General features: G+C 43.1%; 1 protein-coding gene across 1 annotated transcript in view; it reads left to right on the forward strand.

The window, feature by feature from the left end:
• The window catches only part of plxna3 (plexin A3), a gene marked incomplete at its 5' end in the record, with an annotated part of 141,553 nt that overhangs the window by 107,218 nt on the left and 21,900 nt on the right, over window positions 1–12,435 (forward strand). Inside the window, 2 exons of the mRNA XM_041799065.1 lie at window positions 11,097–11,193; window positions 11,993–12,183. Of these exons, the coding sequence (XP_041654999.1) occupies window positions 11,097–11,193; window positions 11,993–12,183 (288 nt within the window). The remainder of the gene's footprint in view (window positions 1–11,096; window positions 11,194–11,992; window positions 12,184–12,435) is intronic.

Genomic DNA, 12,435 nt, shown 5'->3' on the forward strand with positions numbered 1-12,435 from the left:
TCTTGGTTCTCTGTCCCGTGCTTGTGTTGAGTGTGTTGTTCAGTCGTGATTCGTGGTTTCTGTGCGTCATACGTGGATGGATGATGGCATGTTGAAGCTCATATGTGGAGCAGAAAGCTGATCGATGAGGGCGTGATGTGAACAGACAGAGGATGGTGAATGCTCTCATCTTTTCTCTCTCTCTTCTCCCTCACCTCCCCCGCCTTCATTTTTTTCTCTTTAATCTCCCTCCTCTTCTATCTCTCCATCTTTGCCCCCGGCCTTTTAAAAGCCTCTCATACTCATCTTCTTTCTTTTATCATACTTTGATTTTATTTGCACAGCGAGCACAGGACACGAGCTTTGACTCCATGAAGAGGCGACCTGAATGAAAGCGAGCGCTTTGCACTGATTCACTAACATATTCTCCAGAAGGCCAGCTACAAAAGCGTCATTATTCTGGCCCGTCTGATCGATATGTAGTCAGCGTTTCATCGATCATCACCAGGAGAATCACTAAACCTTCTCCTATAGAACGTTCTTTGACTAACTAGAGAGCGTAATCAGGTTACACCTGCAGGACGTGTGATCGTTTCAGAGCAGGGACTTCAGAAAACGGAGAAAAGATGCAGGTTATTAATGTTTTTGAGATTGCAGTTGCCAACACTTCTAGTCAGTGATGATTTAAGTGAAAGTAGGGTGGAGTTAGGCTTGGTGGACAGATAGAGAGGAGTGTCGTCTGCATAGCGGTGGAAGTTAGCTCAGTATAGTTTATTAAGGTTATACGTATCAGAGACAATGTTCAAAATAACAGTCTCAAAACGAGACAGGATGCTTCGCACTCATCACAAAGACACTATATGGACAAAAGTATTCATCCACCTGACCATTACACCAACAGGGACTGTGACAGCATTGTATTCAAATCCATGTACTTTAAAGTCCAGCTATAGTAGCCTTCACTCTACTTGGAAGGCTTTAGAGGATGTTTCTGAGTGTTTTAGTGGGCGTTTGTGCCAGTTCATTCTGTAGAGCAGGGGTGACAAACTCAATCACAGCAGGGGCCGGATTCTGGATTTAGGTCTAACCTGAGGGCCTAACAGGGTCAACATTTAACCTCATTCAACCTCATTTTCACCAGTGATAAAATATGAAAAAAACAGCACTGATGATGATTCATTTGGAAATTCAAAAAAGTAAAAATGATAAATTTAAAGGCTCAAATCTGAGATAAAAATTTGATTTTATTAGTTCAAAAGATCAGAACACGATATTAAAAATAGAAAAAATAATGTTTTTGAAGAGCAAATGTGTGAGGAGAAAGTTGAAATCATAAGTTTGAAAGGACAAAATATGAGATGAGAATTGAAATCATGAGTTTAAAAGTCAAAATACAACATTTCCTTTTATAAATTGTGAGTCTGATAGTTTAAAATATGGGATTAAAAACCCAAAATTAGGAGTTCAAAATGTCAGAATGTGAGCTAAAATTCAAAATGATGACTTAACAAGTTAAGAATATGACTTAAATTCCATATTGGGGGTGTAAAAGGTCAAAATATGATATGAAAAATCAAAATGATGCATTCAAAATGTCAAAATATGAGAAAAAAATTTGAAGTCATGTGTTTAAAAGTCAAATATGGGATTAGAAGGCCAAAGTAAGGAGTTGAAAAGGTCAAAATATGACCTAAAATTTCCATCCATCCATTTTCTATACCCCTTATTCCATTCCGGGTCGGGGGTTGGCTGGAGCCTATCCCAGTTGTCATTGGGTGAGAGGCGGGGTACACCCTGGACTGGTCGCCAGTCAATCGCAGGGCTGTAACATAGAGACAGACAACCAGGCACGCTCACATTCACACCTACGGCCAATTTAGAGTGATCAATTAACCTAATGAGCATGTTTTTGGTGGTGGGAGGAAGCTGGAGTTCCCGGAGAGAACCCACGCGTGCACAGGGAGAACATGCAAACTCCACACAGAAAGGCCCTGTTTGGGAAGCGAACCAGCAACTTTCTTGCTGTGAGGCAACAGCGCTAACCACTGCGCCACTGTGCCGCCCCGACTTCAAATTTAAACGTGGAAATCTAAAAGATAAAATGTGACATATTAAGTCCAAATTCTGAGTTATAAAGGTCAAAGTATGAAATGAAAAGTCAAATCACAAGTTTGAGTCGTAATCTTGAGATGCAAAATTTAAAATATGAAATAAAACACAAATTATTCAGATTTTTACGACTTTACAAGGATGTTTTAAATAATCAAGTTGAAATTTACATTTTTATGCTGGAGGAAATCTGCAGACCTCATACTGGTGGGGGCACCTATAACACAAATATGACATCCAGGCTGGATATAATGGTTCCACAGGCTGGATTTGGCCCCCGGGCCTTGAGTTTGACACCCCTGCTGTAGAGTATTTATGAGTTCAGGCTCTGATGCTGGACCAGAAGGCCTGACTCACAATCTCTGTTCCAGTTGATCCCAAAGGTGCTGGATGGGGTTGAAGTCAGGGCTCTGTGTGAGCTGGTCAAGTTCTTCCACAGTGAACTCATCGAACCGTGTCTTTGTGAGCTCCAAATCCATTATGGAGGACTGCTTTTTGTTGCCATGACGACACCTCTCCATCCTGTGAGCATGTCAGTCTTTTTCCATCAGCCTCGGTTCCCTCAGCTTTAGTTTTTTTTTTACATTTACAAAAAAATAGATATTTATGGCAAACTCAGGTCTGTTGAACAAAATCTGCAGTTCCTCTGGTGTCCACTAGAGGCTGCCTCCTGCTGTGAGTCCATCCCCATAGAGGCTAGTGTTAAAAGTTCCAACTCTATTTTTGCATTGACTGAATGAACGAAAAATCAGAGTTGTTTTAACAATTTCAACTCAGGGTGTTGAGCTTTGAAAAGAGTCAAGGTCAACAAATGTCCACACACATGTGCCAAGGTCAAACTCGATGGCACTTCCTTTGTCCAAACCTTTTTGCCCCTGGCAGGCTTGCTCACAAAAAGTCAAACCATGTCTTTCCAGTCCTTCTTTGTGCTCTGGGGCACAGTCATGCTGGAATAGAAAAGCTGTTTGCACACATTTGGAAGCATAGCATTGTCCAGAATTTCTTGGTATGCTAGAGCATTAAGATTGGCCTTCACTAAACCCTGAAAAACAGCTTCATACCATTATCCCTTCTCCACTAAACTCCACAGTCAGGAAGGTAACATTCTCCCAGCATCCTCCAGGCCCAGACTCACCCATCTGACACTTGACATTGGACTGGGTGATGTGAGGCTTGCATGCAGCTGCTCAGCCATGGAACCCCAATCAAGAAGCTCCAGCTGCACAGTTTTATTGTTAACATTAATGGAGGCATTGCTTTACACATATATTTCTTAGAACAGTTGCATCAGAGGGCAAAACACCGAGCACACAGTCCAAGGAAAACTCCTCCTCATTGCAAAACTTTCAAAAAGCGTCTTTATTTGCCTCATTTTGGTACAGGACTTTCATCAGGCAAAGCTCTCTGGTGCCAAAGTTGCACATTCCTGCTATAAACTTCCTAATATGTGAAATATAACTGGAATTAGGAGTGTTTGATTAAGGTATCAGCAGCTGTCAAACTTTCTCTGCTGCTGTCACAGTCAGCAGGCAACAGCAGATGCAACTCAAAGATGGCCGCGGCTGCAAAAGTGAAAATAAGACGTGTACAAATCTGTACAGAAGGTCTCTGATAGTCCATTTGCAGCATTACCCATTCACAGTCAGCATGCCTACGTCTACAACAGCTGGTTTAAAGCGCTCACATGCGACGACATCAAGAACCGCCTTGGCGTCGCTTCCCCAGCTTCCTGCTTCAGAGACTCTCTGACATTCTGGAAGTTGGTCAGCGCTGCTGTGAACGCAGCTTTATCTGCGCTGCAGCTGAACACGCTCCAGCTCCGAGCAGAAGAAGAAAAGACTGACACAGTAGCAGCCTTCACACACTCACAGAGCTGCCGCCGTTGCCAGGCACCTCTGACCCCATTGCGGCGGGCCTGGCGACCGGGCAGGGGTTACCATGGGGACGACAGATCCACTCTCCTACTCCCACAGCGTCCGGCAGCTCGGTGACATTAAGACACAGCAGGAGAGAGCGAGCGAGCAAGAGAGAGAGAGAGCAGAGTGAGAGTGTAAGAAAAAACCCGACTAAAGCGAAGAAAAGAGAAACAGGAAATAAGGTTATTGTCCCGCCGGGGAGAATATTTCACAATGAGTTAGACGGAATAACAAGCAAAGTGACGCACAACGCCGGAACGACTCAGCGGGTCAGACACAACAGACACAAGCAGAGGAAGAAGAGACACGGGGAGAAATTAGACTCAGCAGGGAGCAGGAATAAGAGCAGAAAGGCACGCTTTAGACTGATTATTTTACTTCTCCTGGATTATTGGGGCTGTAGCTGAAACATTACTGTCAGAGACAGACCTTTACGTCAGTAAGGATGATGATTGTTTAACCACAAACAGCTAACAGCCATCAGAGAAGGCTGGATGGACACGAGACGTCATCAGTTTCCTGTTAGGTTCTTTAATCGTCCACAACCTTTATCTCAGACAGGGTTTCAGCCTCACATCCTGTTTGCATGGGATCAGGATTACCTGTGGACCCCTGATAGGTCGTGAATCTCCCCTGGCGTCAGTGATTGTTGCGGTGCATATGCACGAGATAAGGAAGCCTGTAATATATCCCAACTTTACTGACATTTCTGAAGAAAAACATGATGATGCTGAATGACAGAAGGAATCAATTTTTGTTTTCAAATACAAACACAACAAATACAACGTAGTCACATCTCAGTTTGCATACAGCAGACAACATGTACCACAGTGTTTAGTGCTAGATTACAGGCATGATGGTTGATTATCACGGGATTAACAACACAGACATCCTGTGCAGTTTTTACAAATCAACAGAGGTCCACAGGTAATACTGACCTCATACAAACGGGGGACATGTCTGTCATTTTCAGAGTAAAACTTCCTGGACAAGTTAACAACCATTTTCCAGCTCACACTGGGGTCCACAGGTAATTCTAATCCTGTGTGAACTGTCATTTCTGTAGTTTAAGGTGATTATTGTATGTTTTTATGCTTTGTGCAGCATTCTCTGCTCCTTTCTCTTACTGATATAATAAAAATAGAGGCGAGGAGACCTGGACCCCAGGCTGGGATCCAGTGCCCTAGGATAGGGATGTCCACACTTTTTTCCACTGCGGAAAAATAACTAAGAATGATATTAAAGGATATCAAAGTTAGTAAAACCAATTTGATATAGGAAAGACATTCTTAGTGATTGTGAGTCCTCACATGGCTAGTTAGTGGTTCAATTCAAGGACTTAGGGGAGGCCAATCAGATTGTCCTGGTTGTCCCTGTTTACCGCTGACTATGCACCTGGAATGCTAGTGGTGCTGCTATTTTCTGTGGTCATTTAGGGCCTTATAAATTGAGATATTATTGCTTTGGTTGCTGATATGTTTTTAACATCTAAAGTGTTGTCTTCTAAACCGATTAGGTTCATTAGGTCTTCATATTAGATTATACTGAAAGTTCCATATGGACAGACCTCTGTTGTTTTCGTACCTTGACAGTTTCGGCTGCGCTCTGCTGCCTTCTTCAGAAGTGTCACGTGATGTTGCAGTGACGTGTCTGGCCAGCTGATTTATACAGGTTTCCTTGGCGCTGTCTTCCTACTTGGAGCAGTAGGACGACGGCGCCATCTGCAGTCCGACTCCTTAAGCATTGTATCCCAGGTGTGAGAAAGTCAGTACGCCCCCTAATACCAATTTACAGTCTGGTAGGCGCGTTTCCGGATCTCAACACATTGGACAAAACAGACAAAATCAAATTTACACATGACGAAGAATCAGACATTACAATACACTTTTTGGACTTGGACATTAAACACTCAGATGACAGCAGCATAAAAATAAAAATATACCGGAAACCTACTCACACCGATCAATGCCTCCTCTTGTCGTCCGAACACCCCTTCGCCCACAAACTTTCAGTAGCAAGAACACTTTCTGACCAGACCAATCTCATCACACGCAAAGACAGAAACGAGGAAGAGCAAGATATCACAAATGCATTAAAAAACTGCAGATATCCAAAATGGACCATGAACAAAGGAAAACAGCAGGCACAACAGAACAGGGTAAAAAATAGAAAGAAAACAAACAAGGACACAGACAAACAAAATAGGGCCATGGTAACATTAACATACATCTGAGGCGTAACTGAAAAAATACAACGAGCCATGAACAGACACAACATCAGTACTCCGGTCAAACCACACATAAAACTATGACAGTTGCCAGTGCACCCCGAGGACAAAATAGACCAAGACCACAGATGCAGTGTAACGTACGAAATTCCTTGTTTGTCCTGCAACATGACTTACATAGGCGAAACAGGCAGAGCTTTCAACACACGCAAAAAACAACACAAAACTGAATGTGAAAAAGAAATAGCTAAAACATGCACCCGAGCCACAAAGCAACAAACCCAACAGGATCAGCTTAAGTCTGCAATTTCAGACCACTGCAAGAGGGAGAACCATCTCATGGACTGGGACAAGGCAAAGGTCATAGGCACAGAAAGCAACAAATGCCATCGTTGGATCAGGGAGGCCATCGAGATCCGGAAACGCGCCCACCAGACTGTAAATCAGAATGGGGGGGGCGTACCGACTTTCCCACACCTGGGATACAATACTGAAGAAGTCGGACTGCAGATGGCGCCGTCGTCCTACCGCTCCAAGTAGGAAGACAGCGCCAAGGAAACCTGTATAAGTCAGCTGACCAGACACGTCACTGCAAAATCACGTGACACGTCTGAAGAAGGCAGCAGACCCCAGCCGAAACTGTCAAGGTACGAAAACAACAGAGGTCTGTCCATATGGAACTTTAGGTATAATCCTACAGCTTCTCTTTACTTGTGCCTGATCTTATATCAGGATTATTTAGCTGCACATGTCATGCAAAACACAGTTTCTGTTTCACTCATCATTCAGTGATCAGGCTACAACAGATGATCCCTGCAAGGAGGGATGCTGTTGGTGTGTAAAGGTTCAAAATCAACACCATTAACTGCAGAAAAACTGTAAAAAAAAAAAAAAAAAAAAAGGTAGATATTTAACATGAGACGTCCCTCTCCCTCATACATTAACAAGGGGGCCGTCACCGTGTGTGTTCTCTCGCTTCCTCTTCCGCTCTGTCTGATCAGCTGTTGATACACCTGTAGGGAGCAGACAGCCTCAATGAGTGATGGAAGAGGGTGGGGAGCTTGTTCACTCTAGGTTATTGATCATGGACAGCTTTCTACTGATTATTAGAAATGAAAAAATAAAAAACACTAACAGTAACAGTGTGTGTAGGATGCATGAAGATATCACCTGTAAAATGCGGCGTGGCTTTGCAAGTTTTGTGTTGAAAATAGTGACATTTTTATTGTTGCTGTCGTGAAGCATCCCCATGCTGCCTTCAGGAAAGTCTGTAAATCTGAGAATTACAGGCTTCACTTCTGCAGCGCACCACTGACAGGTAATGCTTACCCTGTGTGAATAGTGTTAAATTTAAATGAGGGTGATGCAATGCTAAATCTGGTAGCCTGTAAATGGCAGTTTTCATTATATGTTAGCATCAAGCTAACATTTCAGATAACCCTTGAGTTTCTTTGAACTACTGCGGCTGACTTTTCCCTGAAATCAAACCGCTCCTCTGTGAGCGAGCTCTGACGGCGCTCTGTTGGGCTCAGCTGGCGGCTGTTAATGGAAAAATCTGGGCATTAGACACACACTCACGTCTCTCTCTCTCTCTCTCCATTGGTCCTGATCTTCAACATATTTCAGCCGTGTGGTCATCGCTCTAACACACAGACACGTACAGAGTTATTAATACCGCGGTCGTTCCTGCAGCTCTGCAGAAAAGATCATTTTAATACCAACGCTTTATTAATTACAGCCCTGTGTTTCTGTGTGTGTTTCCATGCGTGTGTGTTAGCGTGTGCATCAGAGTGTGTGTGGTGTGTGTTAAAAAGCAGTAAAACTGGTCGGATGGTGGAGTATTTTTGCTGATGGAGGAATATTGAACTGAAGCCGCAGAGACTTAATGAAATTTGTTAATTTGTGTGTAGATGTGTGTGCAGTGTGAGCGTGTGCAGTGTGAGCGCGTGCAGTGAAGTCTGAGCATGTGCAGTAGAGTCAGTGCGTTAACGTGGCAGAGTTTTTACAGTAGATATTTTTGCTGAAGTAGGGTTATGGAGCCGCCACACCTTAATTAATCCATCAGTGCGTGTGCGGGGCTGTGTGATGGGGTGTGTGTGTGGGTGTGTAGGTGTGTGTGTGTGTGTGTGTGTGTGTGTGAATGTGTGTTATTGCTGTGAGTTAATGAAATGAGCAGACCAGAGTCATTAAGTCTCATTGATTTTCCATCTTTTAGAAAACTTCTCTCCCTTCTTTCACTGATTCTGTGAGTTTGTGTGTTTTTATGTGCACGTGTGTTTGTGCACGTGTGCGGTATCAGATAATCCGGCGGCGTCGGAGTCAGGCTGACATATCCAGGACGCAGCTCTCTGTGAGCTGGAGATGGGCCGTATTGTTCCCCTTACAAAGACGCCGCACTAACACGGCGCTCCATTAAAACCCCACTGTTTGTCCTCCATGAGACTCTCACAGACGGCAGGTAGATCAGCTTCCCATTAGCTCCAAATCCATTATGGAGGCTTTCTGACTGCTTTTTGTTGGTTACCATGGAGACCTGCTGCCGCCATGACGACGCCACTCCATCCAGTGAGCGTGTCGGTCTTTTCCATCAGCCTCGTTTTCTTCAGCTTTACTGTTTATATATCTACAGAAAACCTGATCTCCAGCAGCAAACTCAGGCCTGTTTAACAGAATCTGCAGTTCCTCTGGTGTCCACTAGAGGCTGCCTCCTGCTGTGAGTCACTCTCCACAGAGGCTAGTGTTAAAAGGTCCAACTTTAGCTCTACATAGACTTAGTTAAACTAAAATAGTCAGAGTTGTTTTAACAGTTTTAACTCAGGGTGTTGAGCTTCGAAAAGAGTCAAGGTCAACAAATGTCCACACACACATGGCAAGGTCAAACTTGACTGCATTTCCTTTGCCTGGGCCGTTTCCCCCGCGGTAGGCCTGCTCCCAAAAATCCTGGCCCTCCTGCCACTTCTAGCTCCTTTTTACCCATATTTGTTGTTTTTTGTGACTTTATGAAGGTTTTTGCTGCTTCCTTTTGTCACTTTTTGGCCCATTGTTGCCACTGTTTAGCTAATTTTGCACTTCTTTTAGCCACTTTTAATCCATTTAGCTATTTTTCCTTCCTTTTTGCATTTTTAACCCCATTTTTGATCATTTTTGCCCATTTCTACTACTGTTTTTGCCACCTATAGCCCATAAATGCTCTTTAAACCATATTTGTTGCACTGTTTCATTTTGCTTCTCTAACCCTTTTTCGCTAATTTTTAGCCACTTGTCACTCATACTTCCTCATCCTTTTGCCCTGTGATTCCCACTGATGCTGTTTTTGTCTTGTTTTGCCACTTTTATCCATTTTTCAGTTTTTTCCCCCCGATTTTTGCTCCTTTTTTGACCACATTTACCCCATTTTTGCCTGTTTTATTTGCTACTTTTGACCTATTACTGATTATTTCTGGCCACTTTTTGCCAGTTTTTGCCTCTGTTTAGCCACTTATTGCCCCTCTTTTACCACCTCTTTTGACTACTTTAACCAATTTATGCAGTTTGTACTATATTTTGCAACTTTTCGACCATTATTGCTGTTTTTATTTTTTTTTTTTTTTACCAGTTTTTGCCCATCTAACCCAGTTTTGCTAATTTCTAGCCACTTGTGACTCATTCCCCCCTCCTCTTGCCATGTTATACCCATTGATGCCACTTGTTGCCCCTTTTTTACCACCTCTTTTGACCACTTAAACCCATTCATGCAGTTTTTGCCTTACTTTGCCACTTTTAACCCTATTATTGCTGGTTTTTGACCATTTTGTCTCATTTTTTTAGCCCCCCCCCCCCCTTTGTTTTGGTCTCTTTTCAGTAATTGAATTATTTTCCATTAGGGTTGTCCCCGTTTTTTCTACTTTATTTTCTGGTGTCCTGGCATTTATCCTGACAAAAAGGTGACTGCTTCAAGAAAAGGGGTTCATATTTTTTAAAATGCTGTACTGCACTACAGCAATAAATAACTTTACAATGGATCATGGTTTTCCTGACCTCTGTGGTCCCCCAGTTGGGCTGGGTCCCAGAAACCTCTCCTCTTATGGGCGGACTTGCCCCTGGTAATACACTGGAGACTGCTAGCAGTTTTTAGGCCTTTTGGACATCTACAGCACCACCAGGGGTTCTTGGTGACCCTAGCACCTGCAGGATGGTAGCCTAGGTCGTGCCCCCGACGTTTTTCTGGCTGGCTGCGTGTTTGGCTGGGTGTGTGTGCTGCTCCAGCTCCTGCTAGAGAGTATGGATGTTGCTGCGTTTCTCCATAGAAATACTAAACAGGGCTCTTACTTTGAAAAGCACAGACTGGAAGTGTGAGTATCTTGGAGGCTGGTTCCTCAGAGGTTTATCTGGGTGGACATTCAGAGTTTGGGGCCTTCTCTGTTGCAGTGGATGGTTTTTCATTAAGTTGATAAAATAATGTCATCAGCTGATTTTAGTTTTATTGTGAGTTTCTCTGAGCCCTCGTTCCTGTGAATCTGGGATCTGAATCCCAGCGCTGGACTTTTATTCTCTGCAGGAGCGACTCTGTAATTAGCTCTCCTTACGTTAGCTCCGTTAGCATGGACTGTTTGTTTATGAAGCTATTATTAGCCCTGAAATGTTCGACTCTGTATTTCTTCTGTGTAACATCATCTTCACTAACATGGACTCTGAGTGAAACATAATCTACTGTATGTTTATTTAAATAATCTCTAATCCCAGATTGAGTCAGAGCTGCTCTCTCCTTCTCTTCTTTAATTAAAACGTCCTCGTTATGATGAACACATAATTGAATTTTGGCTTTCCCAATTAAAACTTGTCACACCTCATAATAACCAATCCCCCCCCCCCCCCCCCCCCAACAGTACTGGTATGAAGGAGACGAGGCCGGTGACCTCCCCGTGGATTTCTCCATCGTCTGGGACGGAGATTTCTTCATCGACAAACCGCTAACCATGAAAGGTAAAAACACGTCTAACACCTGATTTAACCAGAGTGAACATAAATGTCTCGTTTCCCCGTCTTTAAGACTAAAATGGTTCTAATGAGAATGACCATAAAAACATGTTAATTCAATTTTTACATACATGAAACTGTCTGGGTTTTGGGGGGTTTTAGGTTTCTTCTCTGCTTTCAACTCTGAATTTGTTCCACGTGTATTATCAAATCTCAAAATTCAGAGATATTATGGATTACATTTATTTTTAAATATTTCCTGACAAAAGATAGGAATTTTTGCACAAAGCTGAAACAAACAGCCCTAAAAATCAGATTTGAAATCATTATTTAGTTTTCAAACACAGATACAAAGTGTCAAAGTTATGCATACAGACTTTTGACAGTGATGGTACACCATCGACAGAAGGCTCCGTCCGACTGGATTCATATTTAACGTTGAGCATAAATGGGCCTTAATTGGCAAAACTGACCCAATGTTATTGAATGAAGACATTGAACTTAATTTTAAGACATCAAACACAGAAATTTGGCCATTATAAGATATTCAGGCCCTGTTTTTGTTCAAAATTTGACAAATACATGTACACTTGTAGGCTGGGAGTTTTTCCAGTCTTGCTTCCTGAATATTAAAGTTACCGTTGTATGTGTCATGTCGTTTCAGTGTTATTCTCTAAGCTTTAAAGCAGATGTTGTAGTTTTTCTCAGCGTTCTTCTCTGAACTTCAAGGTTAATGTTGTACCTGTCATTTAAAGCTTACCTATCTGTAGTTAGACCTGATGTTGTACCTGTCGTGTCGTTTCAGCGTTGCTGTATAAGTGCGAGGCTCAGCGCTCCAGCTGCGGTCAGTGCCTCAAAGCTCCAGCGGCGTTCGAGTGCGGATGGTGCACCGACACCAGGAAGTGTCTCCTCCGCCAACACTGCCCGTCACCCGAGCAGAACTGGATGCACCACGGGAGACACAACCTGCGCTGCAGCCACCCTCGGATCACCCGGGTAGGGAACCGAACCAGGAACCTTTAGGAACATTATCCCAGAGTCAGAGATCTTCTAGATGAGTTAGTGGTGATGATCCAGCTCTGCGGGACGTTTTAGCAACTTCTAGTCGTTCTGTGTTCGATGCATTGATCAGTGATTAAAACTGTTTAAAATATTCTCTGCATTTTCTCATGATACTGTTTATGGATTTTATTATAATAGCAAATCATAGTATTGTCCAGTATTGGAACTGCCAAATCCTGCATTATT

This window comes from Cheilinus undulatus, linkage group 11, assembly GCF_018320785.1.
Source record: "Cheilinus undulatus linkage group 11, ASM1832078v1, whole genome shotgun sequence".
Classification (NCBI taxonomy): Eukaryota; Metazoa; Chordata; class Actinopteri; order Labriformes; family Labridae; genus Cheilinus; species Cheilinus undulatus.